A 26998-nucleotide genomic window follows, 5' to 3' on the forward strand; every position below is an offset into this window, starting at 1 on the left:
TTGAATTAGCAAAAAGATCTTTGTGCTGTCTACTTTAAATCTAGATTTCTGATATACTCTTTCATAGGTTTTCTTATATACATAGGGGGAGTTTTCTTGATAAAATGTAGTATTTCTTGTCATTTTTAATTAGCTTTTAGAAGCATAGCTTTACTAGACTAGAAGGCTTTTGTGTTTGGGAATTATTCTCTTAGATATCTAAATATTATGTACACTTCCTTGTGTATCTTTAGGATAGAGACTGTGCTTTGTCACCTGATGAGCTTAAAGATTTATTCAAAGTTTTCCCTTATATACCTTGGGGGCCAGATGTGAATAACACAGTTTGTACCAACGAAAGAGGCTGGATAACCTACCAGGGATTCCTTTCCCAGTGGACGTGAGTATAGAGGTCACATCTTTCTTCTAGAGTTACAGCTAGTTTAAAATTATAATGTATTACATTTGTCTCTTTGTAAGCTTTTCAGATCTTATGAAATGCTTCAGTCATAACTGCATCTAAGCAGGATTTATTGTGCTGCTGCTATTTCTTTTTTTTTTTTTTTTTGTAGAGACAGAGTCTCACTTTATGGCCCTCGGTAGAGTGCCATGGCCTCACACGGCTCACAGCAACCTCCAACTCCTGGGCTTAAGTGATTCTCTTGCCTCAGCCTCCCAAGCAGCTGGGACTACAGGTGCCCGCCACAACGCCCGGCTATTTTTTGGTTGCAGTTTGGCCGGGGCCGGGTTTGAACCTGCCACCCTCGGTATATGGGGCCGGCGCCTTACCGACTGAGCCACAGGCGGCGCCCGTGCTGCTGCTATTTCTAAGAACTATAGGTGTTCTATAAATTTAACAGAGATTGTTTTCTTTTGGATGATGTACAGGCAAACAGTAATAAGTCTTACATCAAAATGGATAAGTTAGACTAAGGGAATTGGAAATGTCCTTGCTATTGAACAATTTTTACTCCTTCAAAATATGGAAAGAAGGATATTTTACTTGTCACGGAAGACTTGTTTTGCATCTTTTGTTATTGTTTTTAATGAATTCTTAGTAAGACTTAGGATTTGTCTACAGCCTAGTTATAGCATGGTTAACTCTATTCCAGGGGTATTAAGGAGATCTCTGTTTTTGCGTGATGACATAATTTCATGTGCCTTTCAGTTATTTTGTGCTTTTGTCAAACCTTTTCAGATTTGTTTAATTATCGCTAAGTTCTCAACTAGCCAATATTTGCAGGTATATTAACTTGGGAAGCAGATTATTTAAAATATTTTCACACTGGATTTTACCAGCCACTTACTACTCATCAGTGTTGCCTTGCTTTCTGGGAAGGTGAGGTAGATAAAGGAATCCACTCCACACACACCCCCCAGTCTTGCATTCTCCCACCTTTCTTTCTGTCTTAAGAATGGCAGTATATTTCTTTCCAACTTGGGCCCTGCAGAATGGCTCCCGCAAAGAAGGGTGACGAGATGAAGAAGGGCTGGTCTGCCATTGACAAGCTGGTGACTCAAGAATACACTATCAATATTCACAAGCGCATCCATGGAGTGGGCTTCAAGAAGCATGCCCCTCGGGCACTCAAAGAGATCCGGAAATTTGCCATGAAAGTGGGAACTCCAGATGTGCACATTGATACCGGGCTTAACAAAGCTGTCTGGGCCAAAGGCATAAGGAATGTCCCGTACCGTATCCATGTGCAGTGATCCAGAAAACACAATGAAGATGAAGATTCACCAAACAAGCTCTATACTTTGGTTACCTATGTACCTGTTACCACTTCCAAAAATCTACAGTCAGTCAATGAGGATGAGAACTAACTGGTGATTGTCAGACACATCAAATAAAATTAGAAAATCACACACACAAAAAAGAGTGGCAGTATAGGAAAAATCATGGCTGGGCACATAGGAAATTAAAGCAGTTTGGCAAAAATTATCTGAGTCTAGTGCATAAAATTGTTTGAGCTATTGGCATTTTTTTCATCATAAATGTTCATTTGGAAAGTTTTCACATTTTAATCTCTCTTTTCATAGCCTCACGACCTATTTAGATGTACAGCGGTGCCTGGAGTATTTGGGCTATCTAGGCTATTCAATATTGACTGAACAAGAGTCTCAAGCTTCAGCCATTACAGGTAAATATCTGGATACTATTCACCTTAATGACTGGTGACATTTTGTAAGATTCTGGTTTCAAACGTAACAGAATAAAAATAAACTCATATTCATTAGTCTTCCATTTATACTCTATTCATTTTCATTGTGATTTAGTAATTTCTTTTAAGTTGAGATGCCTGTTTTTATTGTTTATCAAAAAAGCATAGGGGTTTTGCTTTCAGTCTACTCCACTGACAAAAATGAAGAAGAGCTCTAGGCATTAAAGGATTTACCAGTCTATCTTGTTTTGTTGGGGTTTTTTTGTTTGTTTTGTTTGTTTTAAGACAGAGTCTCACTTTGTCACCCTCAGTAAAGTGCTGTAGCATCATAGCTCACAGCAACCTCAAACTCCTGGGCTCAAACAATTCTCTTGCCTTAGCCTCCCAAGTAGCTGGGACTACAGGCACCTGCCACAACACCTGGCTATTTTCAGAGACGAAGTCTTGCTCTGGCTCAGGTTGGTCTTGAACCTGTAAGCTCAGGCAATCCACCCACCCCGGCTTCCCAGATTGCTAAGATTACAGGTGTGAGCCACTGCACCCAGCCTTCTATCTTGTATTTTAATTTTCTTTAAACAAGCCTGTTAACACATGATCTAGATCTCGAACTTATACTTCTCTCAGCTTTGTAACCTTTTTCTTTATTAATAAATCTTTCACAGGGTGGCGCCTGTAGCTCAGTGGGTAGGGCGCCAGCCACATACACCAAGGCTGGCAGGTTTGAACCCAGCCCAGCCCTGCTAAAACAACAATGACAACTGCAAGAACAACAAAAATAGCCCGGCATAGCACTCTCTAAAAAAAACAAGTGAGGTTCTTTCACTCAACGTCATATTGTGAAAATCTTTCTTTTTTTTAGAGACAGAGTCTCACTTTATCACCCTCTAGAGTGCTATGGTATCACAGCTACAGCAACCTCCAACTCCTGGGCTTAGGTGATTCTCTTGCCTCAGCCTTCCGAGTAGCTGGAACTACAGGCGCCTGCCACAACGCCTGGCTATTTTTTTGTTGCAGTTTGGCTGGGGCTGGGTTCGAACCTGCCACCCTCAGTATATGGGGCTGGCGCCCTACCCACTGAGCCACAGGTGCTGCCCCCATTGTGAAAATCTTTGTATATCAATAAGCATATCTTTATTTATCTTAACGTTAAATAATGTGTTATTATACAGATGTTTTATTTTCCATTTTCTCTACTATCAGGTGAGGACTGTTGTAGCTGAATCTTTGAGTATAGCTTAAGGAGGTCTGTCTACCTCAGAAAAAGATTTTTTTTGGCACTATCCTGATGATAACCACATTGTTTTCTAGCCTGCCTCTTTTACAGTTTACATTTGAAATGCCAGTTAACCCAGAGTATATGTCCCTTTTCCATATATAGATACAGCTCCAAGAGAGCGGAGATTTGAAATAGCATCTTCTAGTTTATAATTCATGATAATTTGTTATAGAAAAAAATTTGATGAGGTATAATTTTGGCTATATTCATTGTAAATTTTATCCACTCATATGGTATTTTCTTTATGGTGAAATAAATAATGGGTTGCTAGCAATTCACTTCCAAAAATGCATCTTTACTGCTAAGTGAGCCCTTTTGCATCATATTTAGTACTTTATTCACATACAGCTTGACTGTTGTACGGTATGTTTGTTTATAGATCAGACACTTCACAAAAGTTATATGTAGCAATACCCTATTTCATTAAAGGTGGAATAAAGGTTCAGTGAATCTAAGTGGCATAACATATTTAGTGGGTTTTTTCTTTATAGTAACAAGAGATAAAAAGATAGACCTGCAGAAAAAACAGACTCAAAGAAATGTGTTCAGATGTAACGTAATTGGAATGAAAAACTGTGGGAAAAGTGGAGTTCTTCAGGCTCTTCTTGGAAGAAACTTAATGGTAAGAGGTCTCAGAAAATAGAATTATATCTAATAAATTTTTATAGCCACATTTTTACATGTCTTCATAACTATTAACACTTTTAGATAATTACTAGAACTCAATAGTCTGCATATGTTAGTAAAGTACAATTAAATGTAACAATAATCTTGTTGAATGATCTTTATTTCTTTGGTATTAGCTATCATTTGTCTTTTTTTTTGACCAGTGTTTAGATGGGGATTAAATGACTATACATGTGAAAGCACCTAATACAGTCCTTGATATGAAGTAAATGCACAGTAATATTTCAGATCAAATACTGATATCTAGTTCTAACTACTTGCTTGAGTAAAAAAACTAATCTGTTTCCAGATGAGTTTTATATCAGGCCTAATTAGAGTATAATAAGGATTGCCAGCAGGTGGCTCTAGAATATATTTTCAATAATAACTTCCTTTTCAGCTACTCCTTGCACTTTATACAGAACAAATACATCTTTTGTCTTAGATCTTAAGATATAAAATCAATATCTCCTTTGTACAGATAAATAGTACATAGTGTTGGAAAGAATGCCTATTTATTTATAACATAACCACATGTACACAAAGAGCTCAGTGTGTTGATGAAAACCATTTACTGTAAATATTGAGATTTTTGGATCTGTTTTCAGAGGCAGAAGAAAATTCGTGATGATCATAAATCCTACTATGCAATTAACACTGTTTATGTATATGGACAAGAGAAATACTTGTTGGTAAGAAATTCTTTGGCATATAAAGTTATTGATTATTGGTTACATTTTTAAATGAAAACAAATTGGTTATAAATTAGTGAGTGTATGTAGAACTCATGTGTTTTTTTTTTTTCACCTTGTTTGTTGATTGGAATTCACATTCATTTGATCTGTGTGGTGATTCTGTACGTATAAATAAAAGTAAAAATTTATCTATTTGTGCACTTGTACGTTAGCTATATCACAAAAAAGTAAAAAAGAATTAAGACTAGGTCCTGTGGTTCCCACCTGTAATTTCAACACTTTGGAGACAGAAGTGGGTGAATTGCTTGAGCCCAGGAGTTCAAGACAGCCTGGACAACATAGCAAGACCCTTTTCTACAAAAAAAAATAAATAAAAGCTAGATACAGTGGCATACTCCCCTGACTACTCAGGAAGCTGAAGTAGGAGGATCACTTGAGCCCAAGAGTTCAAGGTTACAGTGAGCTAGGATCATGCCATTTCACTCTAGCCTGGGAGACAGAAACAAATAAGAAAACACAAAACACCCCTCCCCTTTTACTTTTTCTTCCACTTCATAGCTCACAGCAACCTCAAACTCTTGGGCTCAGGTGATCCTCTTGCCTCAGACTTCCAAGCAGCTAGGATTACAAGCTCCTGCCACAACACTGGGTGATTTTTAGAGATGGGGGCTTGCTCTTGCTCAGACTAGTCTCGAACTCTTGAGCTCAGGCAATCAACCCACCTGGGCCTCCCAGAGTGCTAGAATTACAGATGTGAACCACCACCCTGATGACTTTTTACATGTGTTACCCTGGGCAGTTAATTTTTCTAGCCTGTCTTCTTATCTGTAGAATGTGGACAATGCATGTGATGGGCCCGTCCCTACAATTAGCCACTTATTAATGTTAATGTCTATAGAATCTTAATCACCATTTTGAATCTACAGAATCAGAAAGTACACATACTTGTTTATCTGTACTTTCTGCTTCTAAAAATGGTCTGAAAGTTGTGCTTCACTAGTACTCTTATTAGGAAGTCCAGCTGAGCAAGTGATAAAACATGACTTTATACATCAATATTATGTATAATATTATGATTATTCTCATTATCTTTTTCTTTCTACTAGTTGCATGATATCTCAGAATCGGAATTTCTAACTGAGGCTGAGATCATTTGTGATGTTGTATGCCTGGTATATGATGTCAGTAATCCCAAATCCTTTGAATACTGTGCCAGGATTTTTAAGGTTCGTTGCTTTTATAGACTAATGACTAAATATAACTTCAGAAGGCATTTTAATGAAATTGCAATGTGGTCTTTCCTATGTATAAAAGTGCAACAGAATAATTTGTGGGACTTTCAGTTTTGTTCTGAAGTGGTAGACTCTCAGACATACATATTTCTGAAAAAAATTGTCATCATGATTCTTATGTGCCTTCCTGGTTAGGAACTTTTCCATTAATGGAAGGTCTTCTTGGCCGTTAAAAATGCATATGGATTATATATTGCCAGTTATACCAGGAATAACAGCCATTGTAAGGAGATAAATCAGAAACTTGCAAAGTCTATCAGTCACTTTGAGATTGTCTTTTTTTTTTTTTTTTTTTTGTAGAAACAGAGTCTCACTTTACCGCCTTCAGTAGAGTGCCATGATGTCACAGGACTCACAGCAACCTCTAGCTCTTGGGCTTTTGCGATTCTCCTGCCTCAGCCTCCCAAGCAGCTGGGACTACAGGCGCCTGCCACAACGCCCGGCTATTTTTTGGTTGCAGTTCAGCCAGGGCTGGGTTTGAACCCACCACCCTCGGCATATGGGGCCAGCATCCTACTCACTGAGCCACAGGCGCCACCCGAGATTGTCTTTTTTTTTCTTTTAATTAATAAGAAATGAAATTTAGGGCGGCGCCTGTGGCTCAATTAGTAGGGCGCCGGCCCCATATGCCGAGGGTGGCGGGTTCAAACCCAGCCCCGGCCAAACTGTAACAAAAAAATAGCTGGGCATTGTGGCGGGCACCTGTAGTCCCAGCTGCTCGGGAGGCTGAGGCAAGAGAATCATGTAAGCCCAAGAGTTAGAGGTTGCTGTGAGCTGTGTGACGCCACGGCACTCTACTGAGGGCAGTACAGTGAGACTCTGTCTCTACAAAAAAATGAAATTTATTTCTTTTTAAAAATTTTTTTAAATTTGTTTTTTATTTCAAATTAATATGAGGGTACCAATTTTGAGGTTACATTGTTCTCACTTTGCCCTCACCGAGGGGGCGTGTTATCCACCCTCACAATGTGCACATTAGGTGAGATTCCGCCTCCTGCCCTCCCTCCCTTCTGCCAGTTGTCCTTCCCCCTTCCCCCTCCCTCCTTCCCTCTATTCCCAAAATAGACTATATTAGCATTTTATTTTTCTTATGAGCATGTAATTATTTATATATTAGTTTCATATTAGTATGGAGTACATTGGATATTTATTTTTCCATTCTTGTGATACTTTACTAAGAATGTATTTCATCTCCATCCAGGTAAATGTAAAGGATGTAAAGACTCCATCTTTTTTAGTGGCTGAGTAGTATTCCATGGTATACATATACTACTGTTTGTTGATCCATTCACGGGTTGATGGACACTTAGGATGCTTCCATGACTGGCAATTATCAGTTGAGCCACAGTAAACATTCTGGTGCAAATGTCTTTGTACTAAAATGATTTTTGTTCTTCTGGGTAGATACCTAGTAAAAGGATTGCAGGATCAAATGGAAGATCTACTTGTAGATTTTTGAGGATTCTCCATACTTCTCTCCAAAAAGGCTGTATTAGTTTGCAGTCCTCCCAGTAGTGTAGAAGTGTCTCCACTCTTCACATTCACACCAGCATCTGGTGCTTTGAGTCACTTTGAAATTATCAACAAGATTCAGTAGGAGTGAAAAGCTATATGTAGAAAGGTATTTATTCTAGCATAGCTTTTGATAGCAAAAAACTGGAAGTAATCTAGATGGCTAACAATGGGATGATTCACCAAAGTAAGATAAAATAATCTAGTAGAATATTAAGCAGCTATTTAAAAATAATAGTTTTAGGTTCTGAAAAACTTGGAAGATATGGTATTATATTTTTAAATGGTTATGTCTGGTATGACTGCAATTATATAAACATGCATATAAATGCATGTTCCCAAGTGAAAAGGGGGGCACTCGACCGGCAGAGATCTCACAGACCACCAAGGCTTGTACTATGAAAAAATGAAAATAGTTTTCATTAGGAGGGAAGAATTTAGATGGAGATTTTCATATTTAAAAATGTTTAATGTATTTTTTAATTAAAAAGTATATGTTAAAAAATTATAGAGAATCTAAAGAATCATATTGATCCCTTTTGTTATCAGCATTAGAAAAGTCTTCCTGGAGCAGCGCCCATAGCACAGTGGGTAGGGCGCCGACCACGTGCACCGAGGGTGGCAGATTCAAACCGCCCGGGCCAGCTACACATCAATGACAACAAAAAAATAGCCGGGTGTGTGGCGGGCACCTGTAGTCCCAGCTACTTGAGACGCGGAGGCAAGGGCAGTGCCTGTGACTCAAAGGAGTAGAACGCCGGCCCCATATGCCAGAGGTGGCAGGTTCAAACCCAGCCCCAGGCAAAAACGGCAAAAGAAAAAGAGAAGCAGAGGCAAGAGAATCACTTAAGTCCAAAAAAGAGTTTGAGGTTGCTGTGAGCTGTGACAATATGGCACTCTACTGAGGGTGACATAATGAGACTGTCTCAAAAAAAAAAGAAAAAGAAAAGTCTTCCTGATCTTACTTAGTATATGAGACTGACCTAGACTACTGCCATTTTTGCATTTGGTTCATATTCTCTCTTTGAAACTATTGTTGCTTTGCCTATCCAGAGAAAATTTTTTTTTCGCTTTAATTAAATAATTTTTGAATTCGTCATCATATTTTGATTTCATTTTTTAATTCCATAGCAACACTTTATGGACAGCAGAATACCCTGCTTAATTGTAGCTGCAAAGTCAGACCTGCATGAAGTTAAGCAAGAATATAGTATTTCACCTACTGATTTCTGCAGGAAACATAAAATGCCTCCACCACAAGCCTTCACTTGCAATACTGCTGATGCACCCAGTAAGGATATCTTTGTCAAATTGACAACAATGGCCATGTACCCGTAAGTACTTGTTCTGTCCTCATTTTCATGTTGCATGGTTCATAATAACATTGCATGCCATTATTAGCCATGAGGGGTAAATCTTTGTCACATAGAAGTTGTTCAGCAACAGAAAGAGACTTTGTAATGAGAAGGTACAAATTTGAGTAAATGCAAGTTTGGCTGTCATAATAAAATTATATAAACAATGCTTCTGACAATATTTGTATATTTTTGAGCAGGCTGTAACTATCTTGACAAGGATAGAATAATAAAACACAGCCCCTGTCCAACATAAAAAAAAAATAGTTTTACTGCAATAAAATGAGTTTGGCATCGTATTGCTTTATATTTACAAGGCATTTCAATGTGAACAAACAGTTTATTTTATATTTTTCTGTTGATAAATTGACCGTGGCTATGTGAAGATATCTAAAATCTTTTATGCGTTTATGTTGAAATTATGGGTATGTTTAAGTTCAGAATGTCTTTTTTAAGTGCTGTAAAAGTAGTTGTAATTGGAATTTCCACTGTGTAAATGTTCTCCATTAAGTGTTATGAGCCACAAATTTCATGTACATTTATTATATATCTATACATGCATATGCACAAGCACATAACTGTGGTCTTCTTTATAGTTTACTAACTGCCTTGAAATTGCATGATTCTTAGTGGCATTCTTCTCAAGTAGTGTGTTCATATAAATTCTGTTTTGTTAACAAAATAGTTTTTCAGGCAGTGCGTTTCTCAAGACTTATGGCTTATTCTTTTTATTCTTATGTTAGATTCTAAATTATTTTTCTTCTTATAAAAAGCACAGTATAAAATAAAGTAATAAGCATTGCTATAAACCAAGACTGAAGTTTTTTGAAAAGGTATTAATTTGTATAGATTTTTAAAATCAAAGTGAACTTTACTGCTATTCTATTGACTAATACTTGTAGAATATGCAACAAATTCTTGAATTTCTATTTGTAAATGGAAGACAAGTCATTCCTATTACTATAAGATAAGCAAAACCTTATTTATGTTTTACCTTTGCTTTAAAACTCTCATGTATGTTATCTACAGAGAGGATCATTACAGAGACAGACTCTCCCGAGACATGGGCAACACTGATAGAATAGAGAATTTGAGAAAAATCTGGGTCTTTCTAAAAACTGCTTTGTAAGTTACTTTTTCTTTATGGCTTTTATGGGATTTTGTTGACATTTTCTTATAGGATGACCAAATCTCCTTTCTTGTCATAATTAACATTTAATAGTTACCCCTAGAAACGCACTGCTTGGTCAGGCTTACTGCCTAACTATATATTATGGTGTCTTCTTTGCTATATAAATGTACTTTTAAAATCTCCTAAATAACTCCTACTGTGTTTTGGATCTGCATCTTTAAGAACATTTTACTATAATTCGTGTGTGTGTGTGTGTGTGTATATATGATAAATGTACATACATGGACACTTGTTTATATGGTTAATCCCAAACTACTTCTCATGAAACATCTCCCTGTTGCTAAGCATACTTTGCATCTCTCCTTTTTGGTGGGTGGAGCCTGGTGTATGTTGAAGAGTCAGATTCAATTTATAAAATAACAGATGGATCCCAGTATGACAGCTGGCAGTGACTTAGTAGCAGTGGTATGTTCATCATCACAAGTCAAAATTTAAAAAGGAATGTCTTGAGCCTATAAAAGTTTTTAAAAATATTAATTCTTGTTTTTCTTCATGTTGGGAATTAGGCATTATTGGGATGCTGCTAATATCTACAACCATGCCACCGTGTGCTGTGGTCTCATCAGATCTCACAAGCTAAGCCAAGTCAGCTTGGGCCAGTCCTTTGACTGAGAAGCCTATAAAAATGTTGAGGTGTTAACAGGAAGTGATGGCACTGATTCATCGGGTGGCGCTCTTCTGAGTGGGTTCTGTGCCAGTATCTCTTCATGGGTGGTGCTCTGACCACTGAACAGTCAGTCACTGGAGACGCCCTACTTTGGTGGTTATAGCTGAAGTGAAATGAGTTGTCCCAAGTGCCTGCACCAACTGGTGCAACTCCACTCAACCAGAAAGAAGTCAGAAAGCCTTCACAAATTTTATATCTAATTTCAGTTGGATCCATTGTTGATTTTTACATCTGTACCCAGAGTTTCATACAATCATAGTTAGCTGCTGTGTTTTAGTAGTAGATGAAATTAACCCTATTATTGTGTTTGGGTAGAAATTTATGAAGCATCTTGATTTCCTTTGGGAGCCAGGGTGCTTGATGAATTAAAGACGATGTTGTTCATTCTCAGGGTTGAATATACTCGTCTTTTGACTTTTTTGTGTATTGTCATTCTTCTCCTTCCTGGTTTTCAGGCATGTGTATATGCTGAGGGAGGAGAAGGAAGAGTGAGAGGAGGAGGAGGAGGGAATGGTTATTTAAATGCTAGCAAGCTTTGTCCTTTTGGCGGGTGCTATGGCTTATTCAGTTTTTATTAATTTAGACAAGGGTGCCATCTATTGCTGTGCATATTCCACTAAAACTCATGTAATAAGAATTTCATCCCCCTCCAAACACAGCAAAAGTGTTAGCTAATTTTCTAGACTTTCTATAGGGAGGAAGGAGGAAGCTATTACTATTCATTATGTTTTTAGTAAATGTGGAATCCTGCACAACTTTAGCATGCCCCACACTGTCCTTTTCCTTTCTACAAAGAGTGTTGCTTATGCCTAAGTATTTTTTTTAAGTTGGCACACCCCAACTTGTGCCATATTTGTAAGTAAGAACTCAACTCCTGTCCTTCTGTGTGTTTTCGCAGCCATGCCCGGTTACGCTGTATGTGCACCTGCAACAGGTGTACATTTTGCATCTGTCAGAACTTCCTCAACTCAGACTTGCTGCAATCTGTAAAGAACAAAATCTTCACTGCAGTTCTTAACAGGTTCTTAACTTTATTTACTGGGTACCAGGCATTCTGTTAACATACAAAAGAAAAAAAACGGATAACTATTTATTATACAGATACTCACTACAAAGACAACAAACCAACTGATGCCCAACTAATTTCCACTAAAATGACCACTAATGTCCACTGTGATGACAATGTTTAGTTTTGGAAGCATTCTTAAGAATGTTTTTTAATTAATAGGTATATTTACAGGACTATACGAGAAGTTTTGGATTTTTTTTTATAAGGAAGATAAAGCATCTTTATTTTAGAAGATAATATAAGGAGATAATCTTTTGGCTCTGAGTGGTAAAAATAGATTAAGACTTTTATAGTAAGAAGACACATTGATTCCAAATAAAAGATAACTCTGTTATACTCAGCTTACCTTCAAATAATGTATCTTATTAAAACCACAGTCATGTGAACAGTATTTTGAGTTTGAAAAATTTTTCTGTTCTTGAAACAGTTTATAATCATAATCTACTTTTACTTTTAAGTACCTGAAGTGTTTATTTGAAAGAACATGTTTTCTAGAAATGAGGATAATAACTTTAAAGACTCATAGGAAATGGAAAAGAAAAAAGATCTGTACTACTGGCTTTTGAGGTCTTTATCATTGAACCAAAAACATTCCTATAAAATAATATGCTTTTTTTAAAAAAAGGATGTATATATTCCCTCAAAACAGCAAACTTAGAAGGTTATATTCTTATTCTGTTCGTGCTACTTTCGTTAAATCAGCTTTACATTTTTGAGCATTTAAGAGCCTATGTAATCTTAATTTGTATCTGATATCAAATTTGCATGTATCTAAGGATGAATTAGGTTTTTGAAGTCATTTAAAAGTTACTGGGAGTTGGGCTTGATTAAAATGAATATCAAGCTAAATAATAGATTTTGGTTAAAAATGGGTCATGTGGTTCACCATTGGACATTCACCGAGGGCTAACCTCCACCCATCAAATGAGGATAGTTTGTATCTACCAGCAATATGGTAGTTGTATCTATGAAACAATGAGTCTAGTTCTTATGTGAGTCACACACAGATTTTGAAGGCATCCTAAGAGTTTCAGTGATGTTTTGAGTACTGGCAGCTCTGGAATAAGAATGCAACCATCTCAGGTGACTGCTTTGAAGGAATCACGACATTCATTTGGTGCTACAGTTCTCCCTGTGTTCCTTGAGTGGCATCTTGTAAAGTAGTAACCCAGACAGATTCTCTCATGATGACTGACTGAGAAAATGCAAGGCTAGTTCAAACCAAACAACATTCAGGAGCTCCAGTATTGGGAATATTAGTGGAAAAGATTCTAGAATTCATCTGGCCTAACCTCCTGTTAGAATGCCTTCTTGCAAGACTTCCTGAGAGAGTTCTGTTTATCTCCTGATGGCCTTCCTCCTTGAAGAGGGTTTTCGCTTTTGTTTTTATTTTTCTAAACTAAACTTTCTCTTCTTTAGTTTTAGTTCTGCCCTTTAGAACAACATACGACTATTCAACTCCCTCTTCAACATAGCAGTCCTTCAGACTTTTGAAGACAGCCATAATGTCTCCCCTAATTTTCTCTTCTTTAGGTAGAACACCCCCAATTTCTTTTAGCCTTTTCTTAAATGACCTCATCTTTCTTGGTTGTCCTCACCTGAAAGTCCCTTAGGTTTCAGAGTACCTCTTGAAAGGTACCGCTGAGAATGGATAACAGTGCTCCAGAGGTGATCTGACTAGTCCAGACAGTGGACAGTCATGTTCCACAGCTAGGGCAGCATCTGTCTAGTGCATGAATTAACTTTTTAGCAGCCCCATCCCACTGTTAATGTCTGTTATCTGTGGGTTAATTGAAATCATATTTTTTCATATAAGGTGCTATTTAGGGAGGGCGGGCATGTTGGCTCACGCCTGTAATCTAGTACTCTGGTAGGCCATGGTGGGTAGATTGCCTAAGCTCACCAGTTCGAGACCATGCTGAGCAAGAGCAAGACCCCCATCTCTAAAAATAGCTGGGCGTGTGGCAGATGCCAGTAGTCCTATCTTCTTGGGAGGCTGAGGCAAAGAATCTCTTGAGCCTAAGAGTTTGAGGTTGCTGTGAGGTGTGACTCTACGGCACTCTACTGAGGGTGACAAAGTAAGACTGTGTCTCAAAAAAAAAAAAAAGTGCTATTAAGGCAGATGTCCCCCCGTTTCTGTTGTTTATTTGACATTTTTAATTAATGCTTAGAATCTAAATGCAGATACATACATATCTATTAAATATCATATTCTTTTTGATCCGTTCCAGCTCAGTCATTTCAAACATTGTTTCTGTCATTTGTCCCATTATATATCTCTCTCAGCATTGTGTTATTTGCAAATCTGGTAGATAGGTCTTATCTTTAAAATTACCGATAAAAAATAATGTTGAGTACTTAGAAGTTGGAGAGAGAGAGAAAGTGCTAAAGTGAATGAAGTCCTGTAGTACTCCACTAGAGAGCTCTTTCCTAGTGTCAGTTTCAGAATTCTTGGGGAAAGATTTTTCAGTCAATTAAAAATATTATTATTCAGCCCATATTTTATCTTTATGTCATATAAGAAATTTCATGAAGGATTTTTCTTTTTTTCTTTTTTTTGTAGAGGCAGAGTCTCACTTTATGGCCCTCAGTAGAGTGCCGTGGCCTCACACAGCTCACAGCAACCTCCAACTCCTGGGCTTAAGCGATTCTCTTGCCTCAGCCTCCCGAGTAGCTGGGACTACAGGCGCCCGCCACAACGCCCGGCTATTTTTTGGTTGCAGTTTGGCCAAGGCCGGGTTTGAACCCGCCACCCTTGGTATATGGGGCTGGCGCCTTACCGACTGAGCCACAGACGCCGCCCGTCATGAAGGATTTTTCTAAAATCAGTGTGTAATTTCTACCACATTCCTCTGATCCACAATGTAGTCATTTTATTTAAATAGGAAGAGGCAGTATTTGGTGTCTTACTTGTACACTCACCTTTGCTCCCAGTAATTGTTGATAACAAAACGCTGAAAATATCTAGCCTAAGTTCCTGATTTGTTATCTGCATCTCTGGTAACAATTTTATTCCTAGGTCAGTTTGGTTAGCTTCCAAATGAAATGGGTTGGCTGTGCATTAAATGGATGCATTTGCTCATCATAAATTATTCTACATAGAGTTCCTCAGAGAGAAATCAGTGCATTTTGTCAGATCTGTTTATAAACTAAAGGTAACTTAATAGTAGTGTCAGCACACCTCACTGATACCTGGTAATCAAGAAGAAAAAGAATGAAAAAGATGAGTAGGGAAACTGATGTGTCTTTCAAAGACCTTCTTCCTTATGCTTGTTAGTATTTAAGTCATTTAATAAAAATACAGTGGAATTTGAGGGATTCTGTGCTGAAGTTTATTCTAGTTTATGAAAGGTAAGTAAGATAGATGGGTAGGGACTCTGATAAAGTAAGTGAGTGAAAGTCGCCAAGTTAAACAAGCAGAAGGAGGGACTGGTGTAAAAGAGGATATATCTAGTGGATATTACGGGCCTTCTGTTACCAGGTTTTCTGATTCTCCAAGAGACTACAAATCAAGACTTTTAGGTGAAATTTCCTGATATTTAAGGAATAGCAATTTTAAAATCTTTTAAGTACCAATTAGAACAAAGCAGGCTTATAGGCTACCAGTTTGCAACCTCAGTTTTAAGGATAGCCTAGATGCAAATGGAGGCCTAAAAAAGAGCACCTATGGAATAAACCATCTTTGCTCCCATCCCTTTCCCCAACATTTTTCTCTTTTCCCATGAAAAATCTAAAAAAAATTATCAAATGGTGGAGTGAAAATGGAACTACATTTTCCTGTACTTCTTAAGTTTTGGCAGCCTTGGGTGGTTGGTCACTATTGGTTTCCTGTGTTAGACAGATCTTAAGCAGAAAAAGAATTGATTAGCTAAGTGAAAGTCATTTAAGAATTTTCCACTGTACTTCAGTAGAGAAGGTTCCAACTTAACACTAAGTATTAAGTCTTTGTTTTTAGAAATCAGAACTGCCATGCTAGTGTTTGATTTAGAACTGTGAAGAGCAGTTCTAAAAAATTTATCATTTTTAAGTAAAAGGTTTAATTAAATATCTGTAACCGGGCGTTGTGGCAGGCACCTATAGTCCCAGCTACTCGGGAGGCTGAGGCAAGAGAATCACCTAAGCCCAGGAGTTGGAGGATGCTGTGAGCTGTGACGCTACGGCACTCTACCTAAGGCGATAAAGTGAGACTCTGTCTCTACCAAAAAAAAAAAAAGGTTTAATTAAATATCTGAAAAAAATTAAAAATTAATAGACAAAATTGGTACATGTTGGTCTCAAATTAATGCATTGTTTTTAGTGGGCTTGTAAAAACTTTGGTCAGTGAAATCGAAATTTCTAGTGGATACAGTACCTGAGCGAGGAAGCCTATGTTGTCCTGCTTCCCCACTCCCCCCAGCTCTCATCTTGATTTATTCATTCAGAATACTTAATTTAAGTACTTGCTTTGTATAAAAACCTCCTTGCTGTGAGCTGAGACAAAATTTGAAGAGAAAGAATATGTGATACCTGCCTTTAAGTACCTTTCTAAATATTGTCACTACAAATTTTTTAACTTTGGTTACATTTTAGGTGACCTTAACCCCTCATGCTAAAAAAGAAAGTACTGTAACTTGAATTTAGGTGATTTACGTAGGTTAATTTCTGAAACTTTTTTTCCTTTTGCCAGAAAAATTTAAGTCTTTTCTTGAGTTTTTTGACACTACCTGTCTTAAGTCTATACTACTACTTTTTTCTTTCCAATTGAATTGAATGTACATGGACTTCAACATGTGAGAGTAGTGTTAGACTAAACACACATCTGTTTCACATGGAACTTTGTACTTTCCACTCTTATTTCTGGATAGGTTTATGTCTTTCTTCAGAATAATTTATGAATAATTGGAATTATTTAAATTTAAGTTCGTTTGGAGGATGATTAACAATGTGGTCAGATGATTTTAATCTTTGGGAATGCTTATGTAAATCATGTTACTGGGAAAACATACTTTTTGAATATATTTTAATTTTTAACTATCTTTTAAATCTGAAAGTGATAAGATGATTATGTAGGAATGAGCTTGATTGTTGGTTTGAACTACCCAGGGTTTTTATTTATTAAGTATTTCATTATTCTGACTTGAGAACACTCCTACTTTGCATGAGAATGTGACTTGTGTTTAGTGTGCTGTGAACTTGATTTTGTCCTTTATGTGTTTTTTTCATTTATCTGTCTATGCCACTTAGTAATTTTTTAATCCTCTTGGTTTCTTCCCTGCTAGGTTTCTATGTATAACCCGACTACTTTTCTTAACCTATAATTTAATCAAAATCGTTTATTTACAATTTATTATTTTGGTGTGATTTCCGTTCGTGCATATGTGATTTTATGATTTCTTACATTTCGTTTTATGATTTGCATTAACTCTATAAGTTGTTTATTCATGTTACTTCTGGAGTTCAGTAGCAGCATTTTACTTTGATAACCAAGTGTATAACTCATACTATTTCCAGAGACTCAGAGGTATGATGGGTAGTCATCATACCCATTGTAATTTTTACCCTATTTTTAATTCAATATGTGACATTTATTTTAAGGCAGTCATAATGTGGCCAGGCACAGTGGCTCAAGCCTGTAATCCTAGCATTCTGGGAGGCCGAGGTGGGTGGATTGCCTGAGCTCATGAGTTTGAAACCGCCCTGAGCCAGAGTGAGACCTGGTCTCTAAAAAAAATAGCCGGGCATTGTGGCAGGTGCCTATAGTCCCAGCTACTTGAGAGGCTGAGGCAAGAGAATTACTTGAGCCCAAGAGTTTGAGTTTGAGGTTGCTGTGAGCTATGATACTATAGCACTCAACTGAGTGTGACAAAGTGAGACTCTGTCTCAAAAAAAAAAAAAAAGGTGCTCATAATGATCTGTTTCCTGTACCCTGGCATTGACCACCCAAGTCCCTTCTTTATGTATTTTGAACTCATGTTCTTAATATAGGAGCCCTTTTTGGAAGAACTTTTGTATCATCGTCTAACCAAAAAGAATTTCTTTTTCTTAGGATTGCCTTATGAAGAGGATAGTGTCCTGGGAATCTTAATGTTGTTAGGTATTGGGCATCTCAGAGTTCTTAGGATATTATGTTTATGAAATTTCTGTTTCCTTGTATGAATGTCCTTAAAAGGCTGTTCTTTGAATTACAGACATAGTCACAAATTTTAAATTATACAGGAGTTTATGTTATAGATTCTCATTAAGTAAGCTGCTGCTACTGCTTATACTTTTTAAATTTTGCTATTTGGTTGGTATATTAAAGGACATGAGAGGGTGGAGTTTGTGCTTAATCTGATTTTTAAGTATCACTAGTTAACATCACTCTAATCTTGAGGGTGGAGTTTGTGCCTAATCTGATCTTTATGTATCACTAGATAACAAATACACTAATAGATATTAAAGTATTTTCTGTATATCTTTGATTATCTGTAACTTTGAATTTTCCTAATTCTTGCTTAAACATTCCTTGACATTCGTGCACACCTATGTCCTTTTCCAAAGTATATTACTATTTAAGCATTCTCAGTTAACAGCTTGCTTATAATTTGTGTTGCAGTTTATCTTTGCTAGATAGTGTATATAGATTTCTTAACTTATTTTGAGAAATATCTTATTAAAATATTCATGCCTACTTGTTCAATTAGGAAAATTGTCATTATTAAAATTGTTACTAGCAATAATGGCATCATGATTAGAAGTAAAAATAGAAAATACCATATAGAAACATTTGGAAGAGTAAAGGAGCAGAGAGGTCGAGACAACTTTTTTTTTTAAAGGGAATATTTAAAGACAAAACTTGACTGTAGTTTTGGTGACCTCAATATAGCTTTCAATTTGAATGATTGCAAATAAGAAAAAGCTATAGGCTCGGTACCTGTAGTACAGCACCAGACACATGCACCGAGGGTGGCGGGTTTGAACCCGGCCCAGGCCAACTAAACAATGACAACTGCAACAACAACAAAAATAGATGGGCATTTTGGTGGGCGCCTGTAGTCCCAGCTACTTGGGAGGCTGAGGCAAGAGAATCACTTAAGCCCAAGAGTTGGAGGTTGCTGTGAGCTGTGATGCCACGGCACTCTACCAAGGGCGACAAAGTGAGATTCTGTCTCAAGAAAAAAAAATAAGAAAGAGCTATATATGATAGCTCTGTGCCCTAGTAACTTTAGGTACACATGCTTTACACTTACATAGATTGTTCCAAAGTATTATCTTAAAAATTTATACCTGAGGGCGGCGCCTGTGGCTCAGTCGGTAAGGCGCCGGCCCCATATACTGAGGGTGGTGGGTTCAAACCCGGCCCCGGCCGAACTGCAACAAAGAAGTAGCCGGGCGTTGTGGCGGGCGCCTGTAGTCCCAGCTACTCAGGAGGCTGAGGCAAGAGAATCGCTTAAGCCCAGGAGTTGGAGGTTGCTGTGAGCTGTGTGAGGCCACGGCACTCTACCGAGGGCCATAAAGTGAGACCCTGTCTCTACAAAAAAAAAAATTTATACCTGAGATTTATATATGGATAGAGTTGAAAAATGAGAAGACAATTCATATTAGTGCCTTTGTGCATCTCTTAGTTATATTTGGAAAGGATAACATAGCAAGATGAGAGGGATGGAAAATAGAAAATCAAATACATTTCTGAGAAGTTGTGTGATAACTGATAAAGTGACCACTTGGGTGGAGCTCCTCTAAGTCTCTGAGCTCTGCTGCTATTGAGCATGTTCTGTGTCTTCTTTATAATTGCTTGCCATCTAAGGTAAGGTTAGTTGATATCTGTATCTTTCTGAATTCTTTCCCTTACTCAAGTTCTAATTTTTACTGATTTTTAGATCTCCACAATATAGTTTTTAATAACACAGATATAAAGTCATATGACAGATTATAAAAGACAATTTCTACTGGAGTATGAAAAATACCCTATTTGTTGCTGGGCTCAGTAGCTCATGCCTGTAGTCCTAGCACTCCAGGAAGCCAAGGCAGGAGAGTTTGAGGTTGCAACAAGCAATAATGACGCCACTGCACTCTAGCCTGGGCGACAGAGCAAAACTCAGTCCCCCCTAAAAAAGAGGTACTGTATTTGGGAATAACTAGAATGGATTTAATCCCCTGAACCCTTTAAAATTTGATACTTTACATTTCCAAATATTACAGTTGATAACACTTGCTTTATTGATCATTGGTTAAATACATTATTCCAATAAAGGTTTTAATTCATGTTCTTATGTATACCATAAATCACAAAATTAATCAAAAACATTTTTTTCTCTTTTTTTGTAGTTTTTTTTTTTTGGCTGGGGTGGGGTTTGAACCTGCAACCTGGGGCCAGCGCCCTACTCCTTTGAGCCACAGGCACCACCCTCAAAAGCATTTTGAATGCTTTTTTTTTAAGGTATTCAGTGCAAAGGTACCCAGGAATTTTGGTCTTCCTATATATGCCTGTTCACACAAACAATTCTTCATTTAACTCTTATTGCTTCAATTATGAAACATTTCCGTCTCTCAGCATTGTTAAGTAGCAGCTATAACAATCGGCCCGTGTTGATTGGCTCCATACCTATGTCAAGGAGCTCTTGGTGTCTGATATCCATGTGGACCCTCAGGATTTCTAAGCCAGAAAGACAGCATCTCAGACACTGGAATTTTCCACTTAAAAACTTGAAGACTCTGACAAGCTTTAAATGATTAGTTAGGGTTATATTCCAGCATTTAGTCATTATTTATGTTCTAAAAAGAGATACTGCTGAACTAAATGAACTTATTTCACACAGAGTAGGAAAATTTGGTGATTCCTATATATTACCAGGTTAAAAAAAGAAACTTTATAAATATACGCAGAAACACATTTTTGACCCTGTAATATTCATTTCTGAAAAGTTTATCATAAAGAAAATGTCCTAAATATAGAGAAAAATCTTATGTGGAAAGATATTTCATCATTTTTTATAGCTACCAATAAAGGGAAATAGCTAGCAATAGGAGAATGAAATATAATCCAGCTATTTCCATAATCACACTGGATGTAGTAGCTCATGTCTGTGATCCTAGCACTTGAGGAGACTAAAAAGGGAGGATCGGGTGGCACCTGTGGCTCAGTGAGTAGGGCGCTGGCCCCATATGCCAAGGGTGGCGGGTTCAAACCCAGCCCTGGCCAAACTGCAACAACAACAACAAAAAAAAATAGCCGGGCGTTGTAGCGGGCGCCTGTAGTCCCAGCTGCTCGGGAGGCTGAGACAAGAGAATTGCGTAAGCCCAAGAGTTAGAGGTTGCTGCGAGCTGTGTGACGCCACAGCACTCTACCCGAGGATGGTACAGTGACACTGTCTCTACAAAAAAAAAAAAAAGGATCACTTGAGGCCAGCCTGAGCAACACAGTGAGACTCCATCTCTACAATAAAATGTAGAAATTAGTCATGGTAATGTGTGCCTGTAAGTCAAAGTCATATTATGTTTGCAGCTATGTAAGAAATGCATGGAGGGCGGCGCCTGTGGCTCAAGGAGTAGGGCGCCGGTCCCATATGCCGGAGGTGGCGGGTTCAAACCCCGCCCCAGCCAAAAACCAAAAAAAAAAAAAAAAAGACATATAAAGAAATGCATGGAAAAGGCTTAAAAGGGTCTGAGTGTGGTGGCTCATGCCTATAATCCTAGCACTCTGGGAGGCCAAGGCAGGAGGCTCCCTTGAACTCAGGAGTTTGAGACCAGCCTGAATAAGAGTGAGACCCATCTCTACCAAAAAGGGAAAATTAGCCAGGTATTGTGGTAGGCAGAAGGATCACTTAAACCCAGGAGTTTGAGGTTGTGGTGAGCTAGACTGATGCCACAGCACACTAGCCAGAGCAACAGAGCCAGACTCTTTCTCAAAAAAAAAAAAAAAAAGAAAAGGAAAGGAAATACCTTCAATTTTAATTGGTTGTTTGTTTTGTTTTGTTTTTTGGTGGAGGGGGAGACAGAGCTTCACTATGTTGCCCTTGGTAGAGTGCTATGGCATCACAGCTCACAGCAACCTCAAACTCTTGGGCTTAAGCAATTCTCTTGCCTCAGCCTCCGAAGTACCTGGGACTTACAGGCACCCACCCTTATTTTTATGTTGCAGTTATCATCATTGTTTAGCTGACCCGGCTGGCTTCAAACCCGCCAGCCTTGGTGTATGTGACTGGCGCCCTACCCACTGAGCCACAGGCACTGCCAGTGATTTTTTTTTTTCTTTTTGCTTCGCCTTTTTCCCCCCATAGATTTTCCAGTAAGCCTATACATGTATTATCTTTTTTGTATTTGAAAAGAAAATAAACTTTAAAAAGAAAGGAAAAGTATGTAATAAGATACTATAATTTATTCTAAGATGATATTTTTTATGTCATTTTGTAAGAATTATGCTTTTGAATTGTGGACGAGTTACTTCTGCTTAACCAGGAAGTAACTTTTTTTTTTTTTTTTTGTGGTTTTTGGCCGGGGCTGGGTTTGAACCCGCCACCTCTGGCATATGGGACCGGCGCCCTACTCACTGAGCCACAGGCGCCGCCCAACCAGGAAGTAACTTTATGAAAATGTTATTCTGCCTCTGTTTGAGAACTCAAATGACAAACAGAATCTGTTTTTGATACTCACTTATAGATTACATTTAAGATCACACCATTCTCTATTCAGGTGGTAGCAGTTAGCTTAGCAATGACAAGTGTGCCATCCATTATAAATGCTTTCTCTTTTATAAATAGAATGTGGTAGCGCAGCTTTTAAATGCACGTGATAAAGGCATAAAATGGTTCTCTAAGCTTTGTCTAAAAGTGTCTTAAACAACTACTATTAACATTGATGGAGCCATTGAAATATATTTTGAGCTAATAGTTACTTTAATTTTCAAGCTACCTGTACCTTGAACATGTATCTGTATTGATCTTGAAATGCAAAAGAAAAGTAATAAAGTCAGTCAGAATATGCTATTTCATGAGTGATGTAATACATTCTGAAAACACAACCAAGAGCCGTGTGAAACAAACGTCCACACTTGAAGACTATTCATAAGAAATCGTTTTAAGTTGATTGCAACTAGTTTTAAAAAATCCTAATGCCGGGGCGGCACCTGTGGCTCAGCGGGTAGGGCGCCGGTCCCATATGCCGGAGGTGGCGGGTTCAAACCCAGCCCTGGCCAAATTAAAAAAAAAAAAAAAAAAAATCCTAATGCCTTTCTCCCCTTAAGATAAAAACATACATAAAAATTCAAAAGCAAAATCAAAAATCTCCCACAATGAAGGTGCATGATGACCAGAGGGAGACTGAAGCAGAAGCTCTCATGCACTTTTAGGCTGAGTTCTCACTTTAAATTCTGCACTCTCTGTTGACTCAGAGTTGTAAACTTCGCTACTCTCGTGAGGTCTGTAGCAATCTAAATTTGGGATGTTGGACTCATTTTTCACAGAGGTATATTTTTACTTCTTGATAGTACAGATATGGATGCTTAAAATTATAAGCGTCCATGAATTTAACTAATTGGTGTTAGCCTCCTTTCGAATGAGCTGAGCACATGTTGTCAGGATTACTTATTGTACTGGTTTCAATGACTCTGCTTGGTATTTCAGATATACCAAGACCAGCCTCAGAAGGATATTTAGAGAACATATATATAACAGCATTAGGTTTCCTTGTCTGTTATGTGAATGTTTTAAAAGAGTACATATAGATAGAATTCCTTTTAAGTTTGGCAATTTGCTATAGAATACATTTATTTTAAATATAGAAGGCTTGAGATGCATTGTATAAGATGGCAACTCAATTTGTGTGTGGGATATGTAATTGAGAGATGTTATTTTGAGTCCCCTTCTCTTGTGAGCTCTGCCATGAACTACAAACTATGCCATGTGTATAAAAGGTTAAGAGCCCGGGTAGCTGAGTGGGGTGCCATGCTGTTAGCAGACGACGGAGGCAGTATTACTCACCAGGTGCACGCCGTCAGCTCTGTAGAAGATTCCATCTTCATGGAGTCATCCCATGGTCCACTTTTTCTTGAAGCCAGGTAACAATTCCCACAACCGATGGTTTGGACTGGTTGGAGTTTTTCTAACTGGAAAAAAAAAAAAAAACGCTAAGTATTCCCTCCTGTAATTTTTTTTCTTAAATAAAACATTGCCTGTTAGAAGAACTAACTTCCAAGGTGGTAATTATCACTTTGTTTTGTTAAAAATAATGATGTAAGGGGTGATTTTTTTTTTTTTTTTTTTAAATAGAAACTGGTGAGGATAAGCAATTGGAGTGTTGTGTGTTGTTTTGCCATGATGATGAGCATGGAGCCTTCTGGCTTGTGTTGTAGATTTGTTTCTAGGGATATACAGATGGATTTTGTGATAACTAATCTGATCATTCTGTGATTATTACTGAGGCAAAGTTGTTTTATGCGATTTGAATTCTTGACTCTTAACTCTTTTGCATATGTCAGTGTCTTGGTCTTTAAATGACGTCTGATTTTTGCTTCAAATCTGTTTAACTTAGTTGTAAAATAACCTAGACAGTCTCTCTAAGCTCTAATTCTGTAAGTTTTCTACATCACCTTAATTGTGTTTGCTTAACTAAGACTTTAGTGAGACATCTAAATAAAATGTCCACCCTTTGCTTTAAAGCTTTATCCTCTGCATGGTAAGCTGTCATACTTGAGACTCTTGAGGGTGCGTAGCAGTGTTATTAACTGAGCGTGCTCACAACTCAGTATGTGATACGGCTGTCTCTGTTCTTGTCATGTGTAATTTGGCTTCTTTTATGTCATTACCTTTCAATCCATCATGTGACATCTTCTTGTCCTTTAGTTGGTACCGTTATCACTGCCTGTCCGACTAACACCAGGGTTCAGTTTTTTGTTTTGTTTTTGTTTTTTCCTTCTTTAATTAGCAGTAACCAAATTAATGCAAACTGGTAAATCTTTTCTTCCCACTTTGGGATTTTTTTGGTAAATTTTTATGGGGCTCAGTATTTCCAAAGTTAACTTTAGTCATTGCTCTTAGAAAAGTATTGTCACTTGTCGCTTAACTGCTTACAAAATAGCTTTCTGTTCGTGGAGACAGGAGATTGCACATTATCTAAGTTCTATGAACATGACCCTCAAAATTGTGAGAACTCATTTAAAGTACCATGGTGGCAGTAAAAAGTGGGTAGGTTGATTTGTCTAACATCTTCATTTCCCATGTAAAGGAAATGTGTAAAATTTTACATGTCTACCCCCCAGTCGTAGCTAATTGGAAAGACATTTGTCTTTATTAACGTCTACCTTTGTCATTTTCTTAAGGTAATGATTATCTAAGCAATGTATACATGGCCATATTGATAAATGTTTTTTGGAGCATTACTGTATGCAGTTAGCCTGACAAGTGTGCTAATACTTCCCTAAAGTAAACTGTTACATCACTGGCGTAAGATTTTCCTACTAATCATGTTTTAAATATTAATTATATTTTCTGACTACAGGCACGTGACACAAGCTGACCTCAAGAGCTCCACATTTTGGCTTCGAGCAAGTTTTGGTGCTACTGTTTTTGCAGTTTTGGGCTTTGCTATGTACAGAGCATTATTGAAACAACGATGATTAAAACAAAATACCGTCCCTACCAAAAACAAATACTTTTATGTACATTCTGAATGCTTTAAATTCTGCTAGAAATATTGAGATATTTATACATGCAGAGTTACTTTATTAATATTTGTAATTCATGCGTAAGAGTATTTTAATGATAGATCTAACTGCAGTATTGGCTAGCATATGGAAAGAAACAGCTAACAGCCAAACTAAAATGGCTAAATTTCAGAGGCCAAAAGGGAATATTTTGTAAATAATGTACATATTCAGGCAAGATATGGTCTCCTAAACTGAGTACTAGAAATGACGTTTCTAGACATTTCTACGTGGCATTGTTAGTGCTCCCAGGCTCACTCTCCTAGTTTTAAGTCAGCCCAGAGATTGTATTTACTCACGGATCACTTATTTATTTCACATTTACTCAGAATGATCCTTTGGGTTCTGTAAGTACATGTGGCACAATTTGCCACTTTCTCTCCGTTTTTAAAAATACACAAGCCAGTGTCAGCTTACCAAGTTGACTTTCTTTCAGTCATTTATTGTAGGCCAGCCTCGAAGCCATTGTGCAGTCTAGAAAATTGTATAGCTGAGTATGCAGCTCTTTTAAGGAAGAAGTAAGGTTAAAAGCAATTAGAGGTATTATCTATGTGATTATGTTGCTTCCTTTGTCAGTATGTTGAATTTTATAGCCCTTTCAATCAAATGAGAAAGACAATTTGTATATTATTGTTTTAGTTTAAATAAAGAGTCACCCTTACTACTGTTGAATTTCTTCCCAAAGTGTAAATCATTCTATAACGGCTGTGTCTATTACAGTGTATTACAGTAGCTGCATGTGTCATGAAGTGTTCTGTGTCTGGCTAGGATAACCTTAGAGGCAGTACTTTTTTAATAATAAAATAAATCTAATGAATATAAACTCTCACGATAAACCTATTTTTTCCATCATTGACTTTTTCAGGTATTTAAATAAATAACTACTGTGTACTGTGATCTTGACCTTTTTGTCATACAAAGTAAATATTTCTGTATAGTTGTCAGTGAAGTCCTCTGGTTTCTATCTTTCTTATCTTGAAAATTATTTGTTATATAAAAATACTTATATATGTAAGAGGAAATCTGTTTAAAAGTTGTGGGGAAATCTATTCTTAGAAAAGGCCAATTGTTTTCTCCTACATGTACCCGGTTTCTGCTATAGTATGCGAGTTTATTTTCTCCTTTAACATTTCCTCTTTTCTTGTTCTGGGGAATATTTTCTTGCAAGATCACACTTCTCAAGCAACTACTAACAGCATAACTTACTAGTTATAACCTTGCAAAATAATATATGCCATTATTTGCTTGCACATGCAGGTCACTACAAAAGTTTTGAGACAGACTGTGTCATGGTCCATTATTTCACTGCAAGAAACTCAGGCAAAAGCATCTGTTCTGATTCATCCATGCAAGTTTCAACTTGCTCACCTTATCAGTGTTGCTAGGAGGACTTCATTTGTTTCCATCCATGGGGATTTTAGGTTTCTCTCTCCCTCTCTCTCTTTTTTTTTTTTTTTCTGTCTCTTGCCCGGG

The 26998-nt window shown here is 37.4% G+C and overlaps 1 protein-coding gene across 6 annotated transcripts in view; it reads left to right on the plus strand.

The window, feature by feature from the left end:
• The window catches only part of RHOT1 (ras homolog family member T1), an 85176-nt gene extending 58754 nt beyond the window's left edge, over positions 1-26422 (plus strand). Inside the window, exons 13-22 of one of the 6 annotated variants that reach the window (XM_053568821.1) lie at positions 234-379; positions 2023-2123; positions 3912-4042; positions 4695-4778; positions 5888-6007; positions 8717-8919; positions 9970-10065; positions 11698-11820; positions 23738-23881; positions 25321-26422. In XM_053568821.1, the coding sequence (XP_053424796.1) occupies positions 234-379; positions 2023-2123; positions 3912-4042; positions 4695-4778; positions 5888-6007; positions 8717-8919; positions 9970-10065; positions 11698-11820; positions 23738-23881; positions 25321-25438 (1266 nt within the window). In that variant the 3' untranslated portion in view covers positions 25439-26422. The remainder of the gene's footprint in view (positions 1-233; positions 380-2022; positions 2124-3911; positions 4043-4694; positions 4779-5887; positions 6008-8716; positions 8920-9969; positions 10066-11697; positions 11821-23737; positions 23882-25320) is intronic. The other 5 variants (XM_053568822.1, XM_053568820.1, XM_053568824.1 and 2 more) reach the window with 5 other exon arrangements.
• Positions 26423-26998: the final 576 nt, after the last annotated feature.

The sequence above is a fragment of the Nycticebus coucang genome, chromosome 18 (assembly GCF_027406575.1).
Source record: "Nycticebus coucang isolate mNycCou1 chromosome 18, mNycCou1.pri, whole genome shotgun sequence".
Classification (NCBI taxonomy): Eukaryota; Metazoa; Chordata; class Mammalia; order Primates; family Lorisidae; genus Nycticebus; species Nycticebus coucang.